The following is a 23,680-nucleotide window of genomic DNA, read 5'->3' on the forward strand; positions in this document are numbered from 1 at the left end:
TCATTCCACCCTCACCACCCGCCCTCCATCCCACCCACTCCTCCACCCCACCTGCCCCGTCCATCCATCCCTCACCACCCTGCCTGCCTCCGGGCCTCTTGGGGCTGGGGCTGGGGTCTGCTCTCCATCATTTCTCGTTTCCTTCCCCCGCGTGTGTTTAACAGGAGCCACTGTGCCCGCTGAGTCACTTGAGAGGCCAGGGCCCAGCTCGTGTTTTTCCAGGGACGCGTCAGTGATAACAAAACTGGCAAAGAACGAGGCAGGGGCCTTTGAACTCACATGTTCAGAGACCATTCCAGAAACAGTCCAATGGGTTTGGCCTTGGAACCCCTGAGAGTCCTCAGGATGAGGCATCCTCGTTCTCCAGGAGGCACCCAAGGTGCAGAGAGGGAAGGGCCGGGCCAGGCCGCCCTGTGGTCAGGGGCCGGGCCAGGACATGTGCCCAGTTTCCTGAATTCCCGGGAGACCTGAAGAGTGGCCTAGGTGATCTCCAGGATCCCCTCTTACCCCCATCCTGAGACCCTGAAGGGGACGAGGTGAGAGGCAGGGGAGACCAAGGCCTGCACGGCCCCTCCCGGCAGGAGACAGCTGCGGTTGTGACCCGTCCCTGGGCCTCGTCCTCCCAGTGTCCAGCCTCAGCCCAGCCTCCTCTTAGCTGCCTATGTCCCTGTCTCGGGACTCCAGGGCTTGGCACATGGTAGGTGCTTCATCACTGTTCAAGGGATTGATGAACGAAGGATGTGTTTGGACAGTGGCGTGGAAACCTCAGATACTGTCGCCTGGCTCACAGCCAGGTGTGGGAGTGTTTTATACCTGCGATCCTGCCCTTCTGCTTGAGGGTGGAGATGGGAAGGGGTGGATGGCCTCCTGCACTGATCACAAAGGGGAAGTGGTCTGCAGGCACTGGCATGCCCGGGCAGGAAGGGCGGCTCAGAGGTTTGGGGTGGGGCCTGGGCCTGGGGAGCCCACCCGGCCATGGAATCGCGTTCCCTCCAGGGCAGGCCTCACGAAAGGAAGGGGCTGGGCTGTGCCCAGGGCCACGAGTGCACAAGGAAACTGAGACGCGCAGGAGGGCCCTGGCCAGCCTCCCACAGAGCCGCGGGGCCCAGGGAGGAGCTGGGAGCCTCTGGGAAGGGGAGTGGCAGGAGTTGGAAGCCTTTGCCCTGAGTGGCTGGCTGTTTCCTCCTCCGAAGGCTCAGCAAAGCACCGTGGCATCGCCGCTGCCTGGAGCGAATCTCTGTGGACCCAGCGGAGGGGAGCTGAGGAAACTTTCCCTGCTTGGCCGAGGGAAAGCTGGCTTGGGGTGGGGCTTCTCATCAGCTCCTTCACCTCCTCGTCTTCTCTGGACAATTTCAGATAGACATCAAAGGTGGCAAGAAATAGTACAGATAATTCCATTTGCCCATACCCAGGTTCCCTGAATGTTCGCATTTTAGGACTTCTCCTTTGTGTGTGTACTCGTGTGTGTGTGTGTGTGTGTGTGTGTGTGTGTGATTTTCTTCTGATCCTTTTGGGAGTAAATTGCAGACATGATGCCCCTTCATCCTAAAAGGTGTCCATATTTCCTAAAACCAGTACATTCTCTTACATAACCGCAATGTAATTATTTCAATGTTAATTCCCTGCTTTCAATAACACCATCACCTCATCTACAGGCCTCATTCAGATCTTGCCATTTATCCCAATAATATCCTTTATAGCAAAAAAAAAAAAAAAAAAAAATTCCTGGGTCACACCTTGTGTTCTGACGTGACCGCGACCTCTCTGAGGTACCTTTTAATCTGGAGGCTGCTGTTTTGAAGGATACAGTTTGGATCTTTTGTAGAATGTCCCTCGATTCGAGTGCAGCTACTATTTCTTCACGATCACATTAGGGATTTGGGCAGGAATCCCGCAGAAGTGATGTTTCTTCCGTGCAGACGATGTCTATTAGTCTCTGGCTGGTGACGCTAATTTTGGTCCCTTGGAGAAGGGGCGGCTGCCAGTTCTCCCCACTGCACAGTTATTTTTCTCCCCTCTGCAGTTAGTAAGTAGCTGGGGGGACAACACTCTGAAACTGCATGAATATCCTGTTCCTCATCAAATTCATGAAGCGCTACTGTCTCATCATGGGCTGGCCTGGCTGAAATAATCCTTGCGACAGAGGCTGCCAGGCAGTGACTGTCTAATTAGGCAACCCTTCTCCATTCAGCAATCAGCTTTCAACTCTAAGGAAGAGCTGTCCCGCTCCCCAGTTATCCATTGATTTATTTCAGCGTAGGCTAACACATCTTTAATTGAGTCTCCATACTATATACATCATTACCTATTTTGTCATTCAAATCACGCTAGATTTGGGCTTTCCATGTGTCTACGTCACTTAGTGGGTGCGTCCTCACTTTCTGGGACATGAGATGTTCCAGGCTTATCTTGCACTTTCCCTGCCATAGCCCTGGGATCGGCCATGTCCACAGCCCCGTGTTTCCAGGGAGCCCTGGCTTTTGAACTGGAGGATGGTGTTTAGAAGCTGTTGGGCCGGAACTCTATCAACTTCAATAGGGATGGCACCTTGTTTGAGAGACTGAAGAGGAGACCCAGAGCCAGCGACCATGACATAGGGTTGATTGAGAGGACTCATGTACAGGGTGGTTCAGCAGTGGCGGGCTGGACAGGACCCCTGTGAAAAGCATGCAGTTGATGTAGCATTTTCCCTTCGCACCCTCCCTCTACCATCCTCCACCTGGCAACCCTCATCCAACCCTTCCAAGCAAAGGGGCAGGATCTGCATGGCCTGCATTCCCTGCAATGAGCCAGAGGCTCAGATCTTCTTCAGACAGGGAGTGAATCTCCAGGCTGGCTGCTGCTGGATTCTTTAGCTCAAATTCCGAGCACACGTTCTTCTTAGCCCATTGGAGCATCTGCGGGGTGTGTTTCGGTTACCGCTGTCAGGTGCATCGTCGGCCAACGGAGTCGAGATCTGAGCACCACACACCTTCTTTCCATTTGAAACATTTCTTTCTTTTTTTTTTGAGATGGAGTCTCGCTCTGTTGCCCAGACTGGAGTGCAATGGTGTGATCTCGACTCACTACAACCTCCGCCTCCTGGGTTCAAGTGATTCTCCTGCCTCAGCCTCCCGAGTAGCTGGGACTATGGGTGTGCGCCACCCTGCCCGGCTAATTTTTGTATTTTTAGTAAAGATGGGGTTTACCATGTTGGCCAGGCTGGTCTTGAACTCCTAACCTCAGGTGATCCACCTGTCTGAGCCTCCCAAAGTGCTGGGATTACAGGCGTGAGCCACTGCGCCCGGCCCATTTGAGACATTTCTGAGCCCCCACTGCATGCCTAGCTCTGGGCTTGGGCTGGGGCTGCAGAGCAAGTGAGGCCTAGGAATGGGCTCTGGCCACACCGGGCAAGTGCACGCCACTGCAGGTGGTTAGCAAACGTGGGTGTGAAGTGAACACCGTCGCAATGCAAGGCCCAAGACCACTGTGGCTGTGCTGTGCCCAGGGCTCTGAGTGAGACGTCTAGGAGGCTGTGAAGACCGGCCACGCAGAAGTTCACTACTCTCTGCTGCAGTTGCAGGTTTTCCTAATCAGATCCCCCTGGATCCTGAGGCCTGGTTAGAGAAACTGCGCAGGACAGAGATGAAGTGCCCAGGCCAAGATGCAAACTCTGCAGGACCAATGGCCAGAGGGGTGACCCCCAGCAGGGAACCAAGCAACCAGTAGGGGTCTATGTCCTGGCTCCCACCTGCACAAGCTGTGAGGCTGAGCCCGTCTGTGGGCTCAGATAAAGTCCTCCAAAGATGCCCATGTCCTTATCCCCACGACCTACGCCTGCATTACCTCATCCAGCAAAGGGGACTTTGCAGATGTGATCAAAGGCAAGGATCTCGAGATGGAGAGATGATCCCGGATGCTCCAGTGGGCCCTCCATGGAATCACAGGGCCTTTGTAGGAGGAAGGCAGGAGGGAGAGGTAGAAAAGGAGATGCAGTGACAAAGCGGAAGTAGAAGTGGCGGCCACAAGCCGAGGGACGTGTGCGGCCTCTTGAAGGTGAGGAGTGGATTCTCCCCAGAGCCCCTGGGAGGAACAGGGCCCTGTCCACACCCTCACTTTAGCTCTGTGAGGCCCATTGGAACTTGAGAGCGGCGGAATCATACGAGTCGTGTGGTCTTAAGCCTCTGAGTGGGGCAGCTTGTCACAGCACGCTGGGAAATGCAGGCAGCTTCCCTCCTTGCTGGGCTCTGGGGAGACTGTAGGAAGGCAGCTGTGGGAAAGGCGGCTCGTGCGGGACAGAACTCACCTCTTTTCTTGCAGAGAGACCTGGAGCGTTTGGCACCTTCAGAGGAGCCAGGCCTTTGCTTGGCCTCCCCTAATCCTGGGAACCTGCTGTGTTGCAGATGAGGCTCCTCCTGCCCGCGTGGCTGGGCCTGCTGCTGGGACCCCTCCCTGCCAGATGGGGGTTTATCCCACAGGTAAACATCCTGGGCCCTACACAGGGCTTCAGGTTCAAATCCGGGCTGTGCCGCTCCCTGGGCATCCAAGAGTCTAACCCAGGGCTTCTCAAAGTGCGGCCTCAGACTTCCCGCCTTAAAATCATGATGGGAATAGAAAGAAGGGCTTGTTAAATGCGGATGCCTAGGTCCTGCACCCAGAGGGGGACATGGCCCCTGGGGGCTCCCCTAGGCATCCCTGTGTGCACCTGCACAAATGGCAGACACGGTCCTGGGGACTCCGTGGGTGACACCCCAGGGAGGGGCTTCACAGGTGCCATATGGTAAGAGGTAGACGAAAGTACCCACTGCGTCGTGGGGCGAGGTGTCCAGGCACAGGCTTCCCAGGGATGGGATCTCCGCACAGGTGGAGGGAGGCAGCCCTGGGCCGGGGAGCAGAGCCCACAAAGGGGGCCCAGGAAGCTGCCGGCTGTGGAGGTGTAAGAAGCCCCTTACCCTGGAGACCCCCCAACCCCCCGCTGGGGAGGAATGGAGACCCCAGCATCCATTGCTGGCTTTTCCCCTTTGCGGTGATGCCCGACTGTCCTCTGACTTTCCTTTTGTGTGGTCAGCACTGCTGGTGGCCACTCGGGATAACCAGGATGCATTAGGCAATAGGACCATTATTTAGAATTTGAAAATGCAGGCTGGGCGCGGTGGCTCACGCCTGTAATCCCAGCACTTTGGGAGGCCGAGGCCGGTGGATCACTTGAGGTCAGGAGTTCAAGATCAGCCTGGCCCATATGGTGAAACCCCATCTCTACTAAAAATACAAAAATTAGTTGGCGCATGCCTGTAATTCCAGCTATTTGGGAGGCTGAGGCAGAAGAATCACTTGAACCCAGGAGGCAGAGGTAGTGAGCCGAGATTGCGCCATTGCACTCCAGCCTGGGCAAATTCTTAAAAAAAAAAAAAAAAAAAAAGCCGTCACAGCTCAGGAACCATTGTGGAATGATGGGCTGGTGCCTCCTGTTGGGGGAGTGGATTCCAGATTCCAGAAGTCTCCAGGTTGGCCCGGTTGGCCCTTCCCCCATAGGGGGTGAGGGTGTTTGCTCAAGGGTCCCCTAGCAGAAAACTCTCAGGCAGGTGCTTTAAGCTTATTCAAAGGTGTGAGAATCCATCTCTGTCTCTGTCTCATTTCCATCTGTCTCTCCCTCCCATTTTCTCCCCTCTCCCTCTCTCTCTTCCTCCCGGTTTCTCTCCCCTCCCTCCCTCTCTCCCTCTGGGTTTCTCCCCCCTCCCTCCCTCTCCCCCTCCCATTTTCTTCCCCCTCCTGGTTTCTCCCCTCTACCTCCCTCTCCCCCCACCCGTTTTCTCCCTTCTCCCTCCCTCCTTCCTCCCCTTTTCTCCCCCCTCCCTCCCTCTCCCCCTCCTGGTTTCTCCCCTCTCCCTCCCTCTCCCCACCGTCCTGTTTTCTCCCTTCTCCCTCCCTCTCCCCACCGTCCTGTTTTCTCCCTTCTCCCTCCTTCTCCCCGTCCCGTTTTCTCCCTCTCCCTCCTTCTCCCCCTCCCGTTTTCTCCCTCCTCCCTCCTTCTCCCCCTCCCGGTGTCTCCCCTCTCCCCCTCCTGGTTTCTCCCCTCTCCCTCCCTCTCCCCACCGTCCTGTTTTCTCCCTTCTCCCTCCTTCTCCCCGTCCCGTTTTCTCCCCCTCCCTCCTCCCCCTCCCGTTTTCTCCCTCCTCCCTCCTTCTCCCCCTCCCGGTGTCTCCCTTCTCCCGCTCCTGGTTTCTCCCCTCTTCCTTCCTCTCCCCCTCCTGGTTTCTCCCCTCTTCCTTCCTCTCCCCCTCCCGGTTTCTCCCCTCTCCCTCCCTCTCCACCCTCCTCACCGTTGTCTCCCTTCTCCCTCCCTCTCCCGCTCACCGTTGTCTCCCTTCTCCTTCCCTCTCTCCCTCCTGGTTTCTCCCCACTCCCTCCCTCTCCACCCGCCCCCACACCGTTTTCTCCCTTCTCCCTCCCTCTACCCCTCCTGGTGTCTCCCCTCTCCCTGCTCTCCTTCTCCCCTTCTACTCCTCATTCTCTTCCCTTCTCCCCACCTTCTCCCTTGGGGCAGCCATGCTCTGTAGAGGCCAAAGCCCCTGGAATGCCACTGCCTAGAGATCTGGGGCCGAGTCTTGACCTGGAGGATTGGGAACACTTTTTTCTCAGCATTTCCAGGCACTGGGAAGGGACAGTGCACAGGGCAGATGGGGTCACAGCCCCGGGAGCCTGGATTCTAGTGGGAAATTGCCAACCTCAGACATTGAGGAGGGGGCTGGATCTCAGGAGCTCCACAGCCCCCGTGGCAGGTGGCCCCCGAATGGGACACAGCAGACAGAGCACGTGCCCACCCCTGCGGAAGATTCCGCTGGATGGTGCCACAGGGATGGCCCAGAGTAGGCCGATGGGTCGGACCATGCTGTCATGGGGTCCCAATGGCTCTGCGCAGACCAGGGGACAGACAGGAGGGAGGGCCAGGTGTGGACAGCTGCCCAGGTCAGACCCGCCAAGGCTCAGAACCACGATGGGGGCAGGAGTGGGGTGGGGGGTGGAGCCCATGGGGTTGCTGGTGGCTGATGTGGTGTGTGAGTAGGAGGTGTCATTGATCCGAGCAGGGGTGGGGGCCCTCTGCCCTCTGAGAGACAGGGAAGAAGTGGAGAGGAGCCGGCTTAGGGAGGCAGAACTGAGATTTCCAAGGTGCTTGTGGGGTGTTTGCTGGAGGTGGGTGCCCCCATGGTCCCAGACTCCCCACCTTACAGTCACCATGGGCGTGGAGGAGGGGCTTGCTAAATGTGGCTGTCCAGGTCCTGTGCCCGCAAGTTCCGATGCAGCAACCCTCTGGGGCAGCGCACTGAGGGGAGGGGTTGGAGGTCACGGTGACAGGGAGGAGAGACCATCTGTGCGCAGTGGTTTCTGTGCCGGCCTGGCCTGCAGGGGACATGAGTCCACTTGTCCCCACCACTCCATAGGACAGGCACTCACCCCGAAAGAAACAGGCTGGGAGCTAGGCAGTGGTCCAAGGCCTTTATAGGGGTGGGGCAAGGTTGAGATCTAAACCCGGGGCTTGGGCTCCCCAGGAGCTCACTGCCCAGGCCTTCGGGGTCAGGTGTGTGGGTTGGAGGCTGGCAGGTGGAGTACACTGCCCCACAGACTTCCCAGCCCACGTCAGACCAACTGCCCAACCTCCATCTGCCCCTCCAGACCTGACCCTGCAGCTGCTGGCTGTGCGGAGGAAGAGCGGACTGCGGGACCCCGGCCTACAGCAGACCCTCCGGGGCCAGCTCCGCCTGCTGGAGAATGATAGCCGGGAGATGGCCCGCGTGCTTGGGGTGAGTAGCCCTCTGGGGCCTGCTCAGGGATGGGAGCTGGAGTCGGGGGGAGAGAGGGGCTGAGGTGCAGTGTCTGAGACCGGGAACACAGGAGGCAGGCCTCAGAGAGCGAGAGCCGCTCAGGACAGTGGTGGCCTTGGAGGGGCGGCTGTGATACCCAGTGGGTGGTGAGGGCTTGTTTCTCCCACTTGCTTTGTGGAGGGCACTATGATCGTCCCTCTGCTCTCCCACAGCCCCAGCAACAGGGTACCTCGAGCTGTCCCTTTCTCCACCTGCCCTCCACCCACAAGGACTGTCAAAGTCTCTTTGATGGGGAGTTAAGGACAAGTGTGAAGTTAGTCTTATTTTTTCTGGTGAAAAAGCCAGCCTCCTGTGGGCTTCTGCACATACCAGCCTTCTGGGGAGGCTGGCACAGGGTGTGTCTTGACCTGGCAGACCTCCCCATGGTTGAGGGCTGGGGGCTTGGGAGCTGGGCTGGGCGTTACCACCACTGACTGGGGTTGGACCAGCCTGGCCTTGGCCGGTGCCTCTTAGCCTCTGTGAACTCTGCTTCCTCAGCCACATACTGGGGATGCTTAGAATTACATCCCTGGGGGGCTGACTTGAGGGTTATGTGATTAACTCACACCAAGCACCTGCAGGGTGCTGGACACATAGTACCTGCTCAACACGTGGGGCTGTCGTGCGGGATGTCGGGCACAGGTGAACTGGGTCAGCGTGCTGGCTCCGGGTTTGAATCTCAGCTGAGCCACTGACAGAGGTCAGATCTTGAATAAGAAATGGGGCCTTCAGCAGGACATGGTGCCTCACACCTGTAATCCTAGCACTTTGGGCGAACGACGAAGGAGGATCACTTGAGCCCAGGAGTTCAAGACCAGCTTCAGCAACATAGGGAGACCTCGTCTCTACAAAAAAATTTAAAAAGTTAGCCAGGCGTGATGGTGTGCACCTGTGGGAGGTAAAATGGGTGGATTATCTGAGCCCAGGAGGTTGAGGCTGCAATGAACCATGATTATGCCACTGCACTCCAGCCTGGGCAGCAGAGTGGGACCTCATCTCTAAAAAAAAAAAAAAAAAGAAAGAAAGAAACGTCGCCTTATTTTTTGTCTCTGAAATGGGGAGTCTAATAGTACCCCCCGACACACACTTCCCGAGTCGGAAGAGTTCCAGTGTTAGCTGCTGTTATTTTTTCATGCCCCTGTCAACACTGATTAATAGAAATCAGAGGAGAGGGGATGCTGGTGGGGGGATGGAAATCAGAGCTGATGCTGCAGGTGGGGCTGGGGCCACTCAGGGCTGAGAGCACAGCCGAAGAGGGACCAGCTTAGGGCGGGAGAAGCGGCGGTCACTGGTGTGTGGGGGATAAGGCAGGTAGAGTGCTGAGGGGGAGGTGTAGAGGGTGAGGAGCCAGGGCATGGGGGCCACGTGAGCTCTGGGAAGGGCAGGGGCTTCTCCCCACAGGCTCTGGGGAGCCACGGCTGGCTTGAGAGCAGGGGAGGAGCTGACTTGGGCTGTGAAGGAATCTGCCCTGGGTGTGTCATCCCCCGCCGGGGCCACATCTGCAAGATGTCTCTGTCATGTGGACGCTGTCCTCCTGACAGATGCCCCAGAGCTCCTGGGGACCTCTCGAATTCCTATTTCTTTCTCTTAAGGAATTATCAGCCAGGCTGCTGTCCATCCACAGTGACCAGGACCGGATCGTGGTGACGTTTAAGACTTTTGAAGAAATCTGGAAGTTTTCCACCTACCACGCTCTCGGTAAAGAGGTGACCCTCCCAGAATTGGTCATGGGGACGCCCGTCGGAAGGTGCTGGTTACACACCATGCACTTAGATTACAAATTGGTGCTTTGTTTATTTATTTATTGATTTATTGTTTTAAGACGAAGTCTTGCTCTGTCGCCCAGGCTGGAGTGCAATGGCGCAATCTTAGCTCGCTGCAACCCCTGCCCCCCGGGTTCAAGCGATTCTCCTGCCTCAGCTTCCTGAGTAGCTGGGATTATAAGTACGAGCTACCATGCCCAGCTAAATTTTTTGTATTTTTAGTAGAGATGGGGTTTCACCATGTTGACCAAGCTGATCTCAAACTCCTGGCTTCAGGTGATCCGCCCGCCTTGCCCTCCCAAAGTGCTGGGATTACAGGCATGAGCCATGAATCTGTGCTTTAGAACAGGCAGGCTCACAAAGGCCTCACTAGCAAGATAGCAACACCGGTGTGCACACCTGGTGCTCAGGGAGAAATGCTGGGTAGGCGGAGTCGTAGACGGATGTGGGTCTTTGTTGCAGGAATGATTTAGGCTGCGCTTCTAGTTGCCTTCACTCTCTGCCCTCTGTAATTTCCCTCAACCAGAACTTGAGGGAAGCTGCCATCCAGTGGCCTCAGTGCTGACCGGGAAAGCTGTTATTTGAAAGCTGACCCACGTGAGCTCTTCCTGGCACATTCCCTGTTCCATTTGGAGGAATTCCAGGCTCTAACGGAGCCTCCCTGGGGATCTTGCGACACCACCCTTGATTTGAGGGCTAAGTGAGTTAGGGAGTAAGAATTGTAGCCACAATTCCCCAAGCACCGGTGAGCAGGGCTAAGGCTCATCCCACGGTGGACGTGGGCTTCTTGATCCGGTTCTTGGAGGAAGTGGCTCATCTGCGGCTGCCCATCCACAGTGATGGCCATTGTGGGGGGATGTCCATCCAGAGGGCAGCAGGCTTCCTGTCCCCCTCTTTCAGAGTCCACTCTACGCTGAGTGTGGAGGCAGGATTCTCACATCACTTGCCTGTGCCTTACGCGTGCACCGAGCCTCCTAGTTCAGCTGCGGTGAACGAAGGCTCACTGCCCCAGACGAGAGGGGGGAGCTCGCAGCATCCCAGAGACAAGGCTCCACCTGATAGAAATGGAAACAGATACCAGCTCATGATGCGGGGCGGGGCTTGCACATGGGCATTTCAGACCCACCTTGCTGCTGGCCCATACCCCCTGCGGCCTGCCCGGCCCCCGACCACATGGTCTCCGTCTCACAGAGGGGAATATGGAGGCGTGGAGAGGTCAGATAACTTGACCACGGTTGCCGCTGGTGGGTGGTGGAGCTGGGCTTGACCTCTCACAGCCCGGGTGATCAGGCTGTGGGCTGCTGTGTGTAGCCAGCACTGTGGGCACCCCAGGGCAGGTGGGTGTCTTCCATGGTCTCCCTGGACCTGGTCAGTGCAGGGCTCAGCCGACCTGGGACCACACAGGCTTCCCTGCCTCCCTGCCCCTCTTCTGGAGCCCTCGGGTGACTGGGCCTGGCCTCCACAGGCTTCACTCATCACTGCCTGGCAAACCTGCTCATGGACCAGGCCTTCTGGCTGCTCTCGCCCAGTGAGGAGGAGGAGACGGCTATCCAAGTCCATGTGGATGAGAACGCCTTAAGGCTGACCCACGAGAGCCTCCTTATCCAAGAAGGTGAGTGTTGCATGGGGTGATGGCCGAGATCCAGCTGTGCAGGGCACTCCCGGGCCGTGGGGTGACAGCCTGGATCCCGCTGTGCTGAGCATGTCTGGGGCTGTGGGCTGCGGAACCTCTGGAGGCTGAGGGGTGCTTCAGGCAGGGAGGTGTGCTTGGTGTGGCACTGTCACTTAGCTCTAGAGACCCTGGCCAGCCCCCAGGGACACAGAGGTGCCTGGGAAACAGTGGAAGAGAGGTTCTGTCTAGTGCCAGTCCCCAGCTCGTGTCTCTGACATGGCTGCTGCCCTGGCCTTGTGGCTGGCCGCCGAGTCTGAGGAGGGGACATGAGGCTGTCTTTCCTACCCGACCACAGCAGGAGGGGGACTGCCAGCAGTGGCTGGGGTCACTGGGGCAGTCCATGGAGAAGGGCCCTGGGGGTCCCACGTTTGGCTCCGCATCGCACAGTCAGGGAAACTGAGGCCCAGGGCGAGGGTCTGAGGCTGAGCCAGCCTCACACACCACATGGAGGCAGAGCTGGGACCTCGCCCTGGGCCCACCTCTCCTTCTGAGCCCCTTTGGGTCTCTGTGCCTGCAGACACTGGGGGGGCCACTCCTGTGGGTGTTGCCTTCGTTGTCTGTCCGGCAGGGGTGTGGGGGGCAGGGCCACAGCTGCGCCCAGTCCGGCCACCCTCAGTGACCACCTCCATCCTTTTGAAGGGCCCTTCTTTGTCCTGTGTCCTGACCACCATGTGAGAGTGATGACGGGTCCCCGGGATGCAGGAAATGGCCCCCAGGCCCTCAGGCAGGCTTCGGGGGCACCCCAGGGAGAGGCGGCCCCGGAAACAGACTCTTCACCGCCGAGCCCCAGCGTGTCCTCCGAGGAGGTGGCAGTGGCGGCCGCCCCGGAGCCTTTGATTCCATTTCATCAGTAGGTACCGGACTTTGCTGCTCTGAGAGCTGTTGGCCTCGCTGAGACTCCCAGGCCCGGGTCATCTGGAGGTCAAGGGGATGGACAGGGAATGGTGGGGGCCCCGGACAGACCTGGCCATGGCCTTGTTCTGCTGCTTCCCAGCTGTGTGGCCTCGGCAATTTGGCCCACCTCTCTGGGCCTCTGGCCTGCCAGCTGCATGATAGGCCAATGACATCCACTTGGCAGGGCTATCCTGGGGTTTGCTGGCACAGGAGATGTGGCATGAGCTCTCACCAGGCTCATCCGAAAAGCTTTTGAGGAAGCTACATAAAACATGCGTATCCAGAGTGAGAAGGCACACGGGACCCACAGATAGAGCCAGGGGATGTGAGGACAGGTGACATGCAAACTCCTGTTCACTTGCTGAAGCAGGGGCATTAACTTGGGTTGGAGCTTCCTGGTAGCCAAAGCAAAGAGAGAACCTCAATCTCTTGATTTGCAGTGTCTCAAGTGACAGGCTGTGGCTTGGCTTCTCTCATTACTGAGACCCAAGAGGAGCTTCTCCTAAGAATCCTTCCTATGTGCTCTGGCCAGTGGTGTCCCAACAGGGGACGCTGAGAGTGTTCTGCCATCTGGGAAAGAGGGATTGTCAGTCATCTAGTCCAGCTTCCTTTTTTTTCTGGCTGAAGGAACTGAGACTGAGAGAGGAGTGATCTGTCCAGGTTATATGGCAAAGTCACGGTGGTACTAGGATTTGAATCCAGGCCTCCAGAGCCCCAGGCTGGGATCTCCCTCACCCCTCACTGTGTGGAGCTGGGGGAGGCAGGTGCTTTGGAGGTCTGCAGGGTTCCAGGCCCACAGGGGTGGCGGTGTTTCCAGGACAAGGGCCCTAGGCTGAGGGGTGCGGGGCTCCCTGGGGGCAGTGCCACACGCACGGGGCCTGAAGGCCACACACCTGGGCAGGCATGTGTGTGTGTGTGTGTGTGCACGTGTGTGTGTTGGGGGAGGCAAGGGACCTGCTCAGGTTGCTGGGGGCTGCTGGCCTGTCCAGTCTCTGCACAGGATGTATCTGCCCCAAATCTGAAATCCCGCAGCAAAGACCTCTCTCTTCCGGCTCCAGGTGGGCTCTTAGGATCCCCCAGGACCCCATCGACGATGCCATGGGTGACCCTGTGATGCCCGGCAACCCGCTGATGGGTAAGTGTTTCCATGGGCCTCTCTTTTTTGGGGAAACGTGTGTGCTAGGGAGCAGCACCAACATTTTGGAAGTTGCCCTACATCCTCCCTGAGCCAGAGAGATAGCTATTAGGTAGTGCAAAAGTAATTGTGGTTTTTGTTATTGCTTTCAATGGCAAAAACCGCAATTACTTTTGTACCAACCGAGTCTTCTCCAGCTTGTGAGGTCATAACTGACACTCAGGAAGCTCTGGGGGCTGCTGCAGCCTCATAGGATGCTCAGTGAAGCTGCACCAGGGCCCCTGGCCACTGTCTCCAAAGAGCTCCTAAACGCCACTTCTCAGACAGTGCAACCCAACAGTCTCAGAGTCTAGCCTTCTGTCACCATGGGAAACGCCTGGAAGGCCCTGGGCCGAGGTGGGCTGGCACTGGCTGAATTTGCCACGCGCACTAACAGAGGACCGTGACCGCGTCCTCTTTATGAAAAGCTGGCACTGCCAGCAGCCCTTCTCCTTGGATGTCGGGTCCAGCGCTTTTTGCTCTGTGGCAAGCTGCCGGTGTCTGGATGGCCTGTGCCCCTGTCAGAGCTGCCGGTGTCTGGGTGGCCTGTGCACCTGTCAGGGGGACTAAAGTCCCCATGCAGGAGCCGGGTGGGGAGTAGGTGGGGCCGGGGGTTGTGGCTGCAGAAGGAAAGGAGGAAAGAGCCTTGGCCTTGGAGGCTGATGGCCGAAGCTCATTTATCAACATCTCTGAGCCTCCATTTTTCTCATCTTCAACAGAGGGATAAAAACATCCCCTGTGAGGACCACATAGACATTCCCTCCCTCATTGCGGAAACCAAGCTTTACTACGAACCTCCTAGTAACCAAAAGATGAATTCCCCATGGTTCAGGGTGGCTGGCATCGGCCCTGTCTGCCCGCTCTGGCCCCCATTTGGTCTCCCTGGCACTCACCATGTGGCTTTCTTCCGCAGCTGTGGGCCTGGCCTCGGCATTGGCAGACTTCCAGGGCTCAGGGCCCGAAGAGATGACCTTCCGAGGTGGCGACCTCATCGAGATCCTTGGGGCGCAGGTGCCCAGCCTGCCCTGGTGCGTGGGCCGACACGCAGCCTCGGGCCAGGTGGGGTTTGTGCGGAGCAGCCTCATCAGCATGCAGGGCCCCGTGTCCGAGTGAGTGGCTGGAGCCCCGCCCCTTTCCTGAACCCACCCCCATCTCACCTAAGGGGACGTTGCTGCGTCCACCTGGCTCCCCAGGTAACAAGCCTGAAAGTCACTGTGGACGACGCCTAGTCTCTTCCCTTGTCCTCAGGCTGCTGCCCCCTTGGCCCCAGTGCCTGACTCCAGGGTTCCCTGGCGTCCTTTCTCCGGGCTGCTGCAGGGAGAGCGTTCCCTCGAATGCACACCTGCCCATGTGCATCATCTTTCCGTGGCTACCGTGATAAGGCACTGCACACCGGGGGCTTAAAGCAACAGAAATGTGCTTGTTCAGAGTTGTGGAGGCCAAAAGTCTAAAACCAAGGCCAGAAGGGCCACATTTTCTCTGGAGACTCTAGGGGAGGGTCCTTCTTGCCTCTTCCAGCTCCTGGTGGCCGCGGGCGTTCCTTGACTTGTGGCCACATCACTGCACTCTGCCGCCGCCTCCACGTGGCTGTCTTCCTCTGTGTGTCTTCCGTATTCTCTTCTTAAAAGGGTGCCCATCTCCTAGCGCCCATCCAACTCCAATCTGACCTCATCTTAGCTGAACTAATTACATCTGCAAAGATCCTTTCTCCAAGAAAGCTTACCTTCTGAGGTTCCGAGAGACATGAATTGAGGGACACGATTTAATCCAGTACACACGTCGCTCTCCTCCGTTAAGCCCCAGGAAGCTTCTCGGCCCGACCTTGCAGGCCCCCATGGGCTGCACAGAGTACCTTGTGCCTTCCAAAACTGCTCTGGGTGACACGTGTGTCCTTCTGCCTGGGAAGCCCCCTCTCCCTGAACCCCGTGTTCTCCTGGGGCCTTCCATCAGCCCCCGTGGCTCCCCTGGGGGGGCACTCTTCTGGCCATACGCCTCTTCCTATGTGATTTGCACGCCACCCATGACCTGCCTGCTCTCAGCCAGGGAACTCCAAGAGAAGAATTCCCTGGTCACTTCTGTGTTCTCACTGCCCAGTGCGAGCAGCAGCAGGGGGTCTTTGGAGATTGAGTCAGCTGTGCCCATCGTTTGATGGAATTCTGTTTCCCTGGCCTTGTCCTTGTTAAGACCTCAGTCAAGGAGCCCAGAGAATGTGGGTGCATGGAGAGGCCACCTTCTGGGTCATGTGATCCTGGTCCTGGCCCCACCAATGAGATGCTTGTCTTCAATGGTCCTGTTCAATGTTTGGGGCTGCGACAGACCAACACCTCTCAGACCAGGTCTCAGAGGCCATTTGTCACCATGCCTCATCAAGCCATTCACTTGTTCCCCTCATGGAAAGGGTCCGTCTGCTCTGGTACCTCTGGCACCTGTGCTTCAGAAGCAGCTGGAAGCTGGCCAGGCCATGCACTGATGGCAGGAGCTAGACCAGCAGTTCCCAAAGCATGTTCTCACACACTGCTCCGTCATAGACTTCATCATGCCCTAAGGAGTGGGGAAAAGCTTTGTCCACATCCCTTGTGGGTGATCCCAGGGATTCCCAGCACAAACAAGGCATCTTTTTCCTGTTGAAATGCCTTTTCCACACTTACTTAACCTCCAGAATCCTCCACGACCCTGTTTGCTTTTGGCTGAGCTGGTGTTCCATGGGACACTCTTTGGGGATCCTTGGTCTAGCTGATCCCTACCATCTCCAAGGGAGACCACAAATTCTCAACAGGTCACTGGGGGCCGTGTGAAGTCAACATGTACTGAACTTACAAGGGGTCAGAGAAGAGCCAGGGAATGAGCTAGTTTGTTCCCTTCCTTTAACCCAGAAAGATGACGGGGTTGGGTGCCATTAGTCCTGTTCACAGCTGGAGAAATTCTGACTTCTCTCATTCACTCAACAAATGTTTGCTGAATATGTTTCCTATTCCAGACCCGGGGTTTTCATCTTTTATTTAATGAACAACCTGGTGCCTCTTCTTTTTTTTTTTTCTTTAACTTTATTTTTGACACAATTTCAGACTTAGAAGAAAGTTGCAAAAAGAGTATAACATTCCCACACGCCCTCACCCAGACTGCACAAATGTTAACATGTTGTGACATTTGCTTTATTACTTTCTCTCTTTCACTTCTATTTTTTTCTAAACCCTTTGAGAGTAAGTTGCAAACATGATGTTCCTTTACCCCTAAATAATGCAGTATGTGGTTCCTAAAACCAGGACATCTGCTTACATAACTACAGTACAACTGTCGAAATCAGGAAATGAACGCAGATACAATGCCATTATCTACAGATCTTATTCAGATTTTGCCAGTAGCCACAATGATGGCCTTTGTAGACAATGAAAATTTCAGACCACGTGTTCTATTCAGACGTCATGTCTTGCCTCCTTAATGTGAAACAGCTTTTCAGTCTTTTTTTGATGTTTTTAAAGAATACAGGCCTGTTATTTTGTAGAATGTGCTGTAAGCTACTCTAAGTTTTTTAAAAATCTGAATAAGATGCATTTCAAAGCTTCATATTATACTGGTAATTTAGTCCTGTAAGCAAAAATTGCCTCCTTTCTCCTCCCCTCTCTCCCTCTCTCTCTGTTTCTTCCTGTAGTTCTTCTCCCTGACTTTATGAGAGTGCCCTGAGTGTATGTTGGGCACTCTGGGGAGCACTGAGGTTGTACAGAATCAGTGGGAGTTTACAATGTGGAGAGATTGGATTGGTTCTGTCTGCAGCTGTCACAGGGGACTTCATAAGGGAGGGGACATTTGGAATGGGGCTTTGAAGGCTGCCTAGGAGCTCACTGTCCTAGGACACCATTACTTGTTTGCATCTGTTTCAGCCTTTCCTGCTTCTGGGTATCTGCCCCTGGCCAGACAAGGCACCCCTTGAGGTCAGGATCTGTTTTTTTTTTTTTTTTTTTTTCAGACAAAGTCTTGCTCTGTCACCCAGGCTGGAGTGCAGTGGTGTGATCTCGGCTCACTGCAACCTCTTCCTCCTCTGTTCACGTGATTCTCCTGCCTCAGCCTCCCGAACAGCTGGAATTACAGGCTCATGCCACCACGCCTGGCTAATTTTTGTATTTTTGTAGAGATGGGGTTTCACCATGTTGGCCAGGCTGGTCTTGAAACCTTGACCTCAAGTGATCTGCCCACCTCAGCCTCCCAAAGTGCTGGGATTACAGGTGTGAGCCACCATGCCTGGACTTTTTGTTGTTGTTGTTGTTTTTAAATCTCTGTCTCTACCCCTGGGCAGAGAGTAGTGCTCCGAGACTATCTGTCTGTCAAATCAAGGAATGGAAATGTGCTTAGTGTGAAATGCTGACTTTGCAAATACGTTATTTTGAATAAAGCACTTTATTTTTTCCAGGTTGGAAAGTGCGATTTTTCTCAATGAGGAAGAAAAGTCATTCTTCAGCGAGGGCTGCTTTTCTGAGGAGGATGCCAGGCAGTTGCTGAGGCGGATGTCGGGCACCGATGTCTGCAGCGTGTACAGCCTGGGTGCGTGTGGGCGATGCCTGTGGTGGGGCCACTGCCCTCCCCTTTCCCTTCTGCAGCCCCTGCTGCCCTCGTCCATCCACAGATAGTGCCAGCCCCTGGATGCTGAAAGGTGAACAGACAGAGGCTGCCGCTGCCTCCAGGGCACATAGGGGCTGCAGACAAGCCAGACAGGAGAGAGGATGGGTGAGGAGCTGAGGGCGTGGGAATGTGGCCCCTGAGACTCCTGTGGGCACCAGGGAAGCCCTTCCTGCCCTGACCCCAGGCACCTGCCTGAGACGCTGGGCGAGGGAGAGGGTATGGGTCTGGGTCTAATTTGCCAGCCCTGAGGGCTCCTGTTTGGGGCCCAGCCCTCTGCCCACTGCACTTTGCCTGGGTGAGAGTGACTTTTCTCCTTGTCACAAGAGAAAGAACCCAGACTGTGGTGTGGCCTGGCCACCTGGCTGCCAGGGAGTGTCATGGTGGGACCCCAGGGCTGCCGTCTCCTAAGGACAGAGATAGTCCCTCTGACCTCAGTGCCCCTCTGTGTGCGAAAGCTTTCTCTGGGGGCTGCAGTGCAATGCATAGATGAAGTTGGCATGTCATCCACAACGTAAAGAAACATGGCAGAGGCCGTGCTATCTGCTGGGTGTAGATAAACACAAATGTGTGGATACACACCCACTTTTTTTTTTTTTTTTTTTTGAGACAGAGTCCTGTGCTGTTGCCCAGGCTGGAGTGCAGTGGCATGATCTCGGCTCACTGCAACCTCTGCCTCCCGGGTTCAAGCGATTCTCGTGTCTCAGCCTCCCAAGTAGCTGGAACTACAGGCACGCGCCACCACACCCTGGATTAGTTTTGCATTTTTTTATACAGACAGAGTTTCGCCATGTTGGCCAGGCTGGTCTCGAACTCCTGAGCTCAGGTGATCCGCCAGCCTCAGCCTCCCAAAGTGCTGGGATTACAGCTGTGAGCCACTGTGCCCAGCATCTACACACCTACTTGTATACCTATGTGCACACGTACAAACACAGACATAAACACACAAATACACATGTAAATACACACTGTGTGCATGCACACATGCACTCACAAGTATACACGCACACACACACACCCACCCATGCAGATATGTGTGCACATGTGCCTGCAGAGGTGTACACACACATACACACATGTGCATGCACCTTCCTCACAAGGTGTACACGCACACGTACATACATATCCATGCACCCCCTCACACACATATGCACACACATATATAAACAGATACATTTCCACACACACTTTTTTCCTGCTTGCTCGATGACATGCATTACAAGACCTTTTCTCCCACCAGTATTAGAGTTAACATTTGTAGATCCCACAAATCAACTTCCCTTCCTGAATGGACAAACTTAGACTTGACCTCAGCATATCAAGGCTCAGACCCCCTGGACGGTATCTCCTGTCCTTTTTAGGAAGCAGGTTTGGGACCCTCCACACTGTGGGGTGTTGTGGGCGGGGGCATTGCAGGGTGCAGGTGTCATAAGTGGGGGTGTTGCAGGATGCAGGTGTTGTGAGATGGAGGCATTGCAGGGTGCTCCCCAGAACTGCACACCTGTTATCCCAGTTCACAGCGCTTGACGCTGTCCACATCTCCACATCTTTTTACAGCTATTTCTCACTTGACCTCCACGGAAACCCAGTAAGCAGTTAGTGTCAGCCACTTTACGGGGGTGAAACTGAGACCTGGTAGCTGCCTGCCCTGGGATGAAGAGGGTGGGGGTGCACTGGAGCAGTGTTGATCCCTGGGCTGTCGGACTCAGAGCTGCTGCCTGTTCAATGTGCCCTGCTCCCTGATGGAGCTGATGGAAGCCGAGAGCGTGCTCCCCACTGATGATGGGAGGATGTCCCCAGAAGATGGGAGAGTGGAGTCCCCACAGGGGTTGGGTGGGGTGGAGGCCTGGAGATGCTGGCACATGAGAATTCTCTGGCCCATTGGCTGGTGCCTCTCCCTCAGGTGTCAGGAGTGCTCCTATGCTGGTTGCACCTGACCCTGCAACACCTCAGCCCGCAACACCTGCACCCTGCAACACCCCAGCCTGCAACACCAGCACCCTGCAACATCTCAGCCCTCAATACCTGCACCCAGCAATGCTCTCACCCTGCAACATCGACACCAGCTCAACCTGGCAGGGGACCAGAGGTACTGGCTGGGGGTGTTGATTGCTTCTCTTTTCTCCCTTGCCAGACTCAGTAGAGGAAGCTGAGACCGAGCAGCCGCAGGAAAAAGGTGGGTTTTGCCAGTGGCTCAGGCTTCCTCTGGTTATGAGCTGGGCCTTGGGGTAACGCTGGGGGAGGTGACAGAGCTGAGCACGGTGGGCATTGGGTGCGGCTGTCACCCCTCTGTGGTGTGGGCTGGGGGCTTGAGGGAGGTTGCCTGAGGTGGGCCTGAACCTCCCGTCCACTGTGGCACTGGAGGCCGTGGGGTCCCGCACTTCTTCCAATGAACATGCTGGCCCCCGCCTGGTCCCCGCCCGAGATGGAGCGTCCTTTCCACTGCTTGGGTCCACTTGTAGCTGTGGGTTCCTTTCTCATGACCTGGAGAAGCTGCAGCTTGCCCTCTGCTCTGCCTCAGAGATGGGAGGCCACACTGCCCTCAGCGGGTGGCAGAATTCAGAGCCTTAGGTTGCAGGGGCCTCAACTGAGGTCCCTCAAGGGCCTGCTCCTGCCTGAGGGGCTGATTGAGGGAGACCCTTTCATCTCCCCTCTACAGCTCTGTCTCTTCCCCTCACACAGGGTCCGCATGGGGAGAGCCTGGGGATGTGGACACCCCAAGAGCCCTCGGAAGTTCCCTGGGAATGGGATCCATTCCAGTATATTTGGGATGCAGGCAGGAGGTCCCAGAGGAGGCCTGGAAGCCAGTGGGGAAGGGAAGGCTGTTGTAGGTTTTCCTGGGGGAGGGGGTGGATCCACCCTCTGCCGAAGTCCCTGGAGCAAAGGCGAGTGACTCTCCAGCTGCCCCCAAGGCCAGGGTAATAGCTGGGAGGGGCTGTTTGCCTCTGCCGGGCGGGGGAGATTTCTTAGCTAATCTAGTGTAGTCAAGTCAGACATTTGCCTCTAAATCATATTTAATTTTTTTTTAATTCCAAGGCTTTACAGATGAATAAGGAGACCGTTTGTAGTGAAAATATTTTTTACATGTGAGCTTGAAACAGAGAGTCTATTTAAATCTAGATTCTTTCCTTCCCAGTAATGTCTCCTTTCGTCCCAGGTTTTCCAACAGGAAATGCGCTTGTTTGCTCACCTCTGGGAGGGGGCTTTGGCTGGGAATCCACCAAAGCCAGCAGGCACCAGCAGGCTGCATGGGCAGCCTGGCCTTTGTTAACCCTTTAGGAACTGCGGGCTTCAGGTTTTCAGACCATCCAAGGTGAAGGTGGCCACAGGAGCCTGGAAGCTTTCCCATCCTTCCTGCAGGGATGGTCCATTTCCCTGCACGGAGCTGGGTACATGGCTACAACATCCCTGTCCTCTGCCGTGGGTGGCTTTACCAATTTTGCATAGCAGCTTTTGAGGTGATCAGTAGCTCTGACTGGCTGTTGAGGATTTCATGGATTCCTGTACCCCATCGGGGGGCCCAGTATGCTGACAAAAATTACATTTGTAGTTGTAGTGCTGCGTACACTTGGGTGCGGTTAGAAGGCTTTGATTCTTTCTAAAGGGAAAGGCATCTCTGAGGGATCACTGAGCTGACACATAGTCTCCTAAAATCATGCTGTCAGGTGGGCGACAAAGGAGGACAGGAAGGTGATTTCGTAGGAGAGTCGGGCCATGGGCCTGTGTTTTCCCTGTCCCCACAGTGCCGGAGTTCCTATGTGCTCCAGGCCCTGGGTTTGCATTGCACATAATTCTCAAGGGCTCATGGCAAGCCGGTAGGGCGGCATCATCTGGAAAGTGCTGCACCGGGGACACAGAGGCTGGGGATGCGGGGACCCTGCCCCCAGTGGACCCAGGACTCACTGCTGGACTCTAATCTGTCTAGGTGTTTTTGTGACTTGCAGAAATACCTCCACCTTGCCTGAGCCCGGAGCCACAGGAGACCTTGCAGAAGGTGAAGAATGTTCTGGAACAATGCAAGACCTGCCCAGGCTGCCCCCAGGAGCCAGCGTCCTGGGGTCTCTGTGCGGCATCCAGTGACGTGAGCTTGCAGGACCCCGAGGAGCCCTCCTTCTGCTTGGAAGCTGAGGACGACTGGGAGGACCCAGAGGCCCTGAGCTCACTGCTGCTGTTCCTGAACGCCCCCGGGTACGAGGCCAGCTTCCATGGCCTGTACGATGTGGCGCTGCCGTGGCTGAGCAGCGTGTTCCGCAGCTTCAGCGACGAGGAGGAGCTGACTGGGCGCCTGGCACAGGCCCGGGGGGCGGCCAAGAAAGCTGGCCTCCTCATGGCCCTGGCCAGGCTCTGCTTCCTCCTGGGGCGGCTGTGCAGCAGGAGGCTCAAGCTGTCCCAGGCCCGGGTGTACTTTGAGGAAGCGCTGGGGGCCCTGGAGGGCAGCTTCGGGGACCTGTTTCTGGTGGTGGCTGTGTACGCCAACCTGGCCAGCATTTACCGGAAGCAGAAGAACCGGGAGAAGTGTGCACAGGTGGTGCCCAAAGCCATGGCCCTGCTCCTGGGGACGCCCGACCACATCTGCAGCACTGAGGCGGAGGGGGAGATCCTGCAGCTGGCGCTGCGGCGGGCGGTGGGTGGCCAGAGCCTGCAGGCCGAGGCCCGGGCCTGCTTCCTGCTGGCCAGGCACCACGTGCACCTCAAGCAGCCCGAGGAGGCCCTGCCCTTCCTAGAGCGGCTGCTGCTTTTGCACAGGGACTCGGGAGCCCCAGAGGCTGCGTGGCTCTCAGACTGCTACCTACTCCTGGCTGACATCTACAGCCGCAAGTGCCTGCCCCACCTGGTGCTGAGCTGTGTCAAGGTGGCCTCATTGCGGACACGGGGCTCGCTGGCCGGCTCGCTGAGGAGTGTGAACCTGGTGCTCCAGAACGCCCCCCAGCCCCACAGCCTCCCTGCCCAGACTTCCCACTACCTCAGGCAAGCGCTGGCATCCCTGACCCCGGGCACGGGCCAGGCGCTGCGCGGCCCCCTCTACACCAGCTTGGCCCAGCTGTACAGCCACCATGGCTGCCACGGCCCGGCCATCACCTTTATGACGCAGGCAGTGGAAGCCAGTGCTGTTGCCGGAGTCCATGCCATCGTGGACCACCTGGTGGCCCTGGCCTGGCTGCACGTGCTTCATGGGCAGAGCCCGGTGGCCCTGGACATCCTGCAGTCTGTCCAGGATGCGGTGGTGGCCAGCGAGGACCAGGAGGGCGTGATTGCCAACATGGTGGCCGTGGCTCTGAAGAGGACGGGCCGGACAAGGCAGGCAGCCGAGAGCTACTACCGCGCCCTTCGGGCGGCTCGGGACCTGGGCCAGCAGAGGAACCAGGCAGTGGGGCTGGCCAACTTCGGGGCCCTGTGCCTGCACGTGGGTGCCAGCAGGCTGGCCCAGCACTACCTCCTGGAGGCCGTGCGGCTGTTCTCGAGGCTGCCCCTCGGGGAGTGTGGCCGGGACTTCACCCACGTGCTCCTGCAGCTGGGCCACCTCTGCACCCGCCAGGGCCCGGCCCAGCAGGGCAAGGGCTACTACGAGTGGGCCCTTCTGGTCGCCGTGGAGATGGGCCACGTGGAGAGTGAGTGCCACAGTTCCTCCCGCATGCCTTCCGGGGCCACTCGGGTCAGGGCACACCTGGGGTTTGTGATTCAGACACAAGCGGTGGTTTTTCCACCATCGAAAGTGCTGAGTCATGGC

At 56.8% G+C, this 23,680-nt stretch overlaps 1 protein-coding gene across 7 annotated transcripts in view; it reads left to right on the forward strand.

Moving 5' to 3' along the window:
- The window catches only part of SH3TC1 (SH3 domain and tetratricopeptide repeats 1), a 42,378-nt gene that overhangs the window by 6,599 nt on the left and 12,099 nt on the right, over positions 1-23,680 (forward strand). For 4 of the 7 annotated variants that reach the window (XR_004669472.3, XM_063603716.1, XM_024928576.4 and 1 more), the window contains 10 exons: positions 4,383-4,457; positions 7,651-7,778; positions 9,431-9,536; positions 11,067-11,213; positions 11,913-12,123; positions 13,226-13,302; positions 14,255-14,450; positions 17,747-17,877; positions 20,087-20,128; positions 21,897-23,561. Coding sequence is in view for 5 of the 7 variants with exons in the window: in XM_063603716.1 (XP_063459786.1) it covers positions 4,383-4,457; positions 7,651-7,778; positions 9,431-9,536; positions 11,067-11,213; positions 11,913-12,123; positions 13,226-13,302; positions 14,255-14,450; positions 17,747-17,877; positions 20,087-20,128; positions 21,897-23,561 (2,778 nt within the window). In the remaining 2 variants the exon portion in view is untranslated. Of the gene's footprint in view, positions 1-22; positions 4,036-4,299; positions 4,458-7,650; positions 7,779-9,430; positions 9,537-11,066; positions 11,214-11,912; positions 12,124-13,225; positions 13,303-14,254; positions 14,451-17,746; positions 17,878-20,086; positions 20,129-21,896; positions 23,606-23,680 lie in introns of those variants that run through there. The other 3 variants (XM_034951985.3, XM_024928581.4, XR_004669473.3) reach the window with 3 other exon arrangements.

Source organism: Pan paniscus, chromosome 3, assembly GCF_029289425.2.
Source record: "Pan paniscus chromosome 3, NHGRI_mPanPan1-v2.0_pri, whole genome shotgun sequence".
In the NCBI taxonomy this organism is placed as follows: Eukaryota; Metazoa; Chordata; class Mammalia; order Primates; family Hominidae; genus Pan; species Pan paniscus.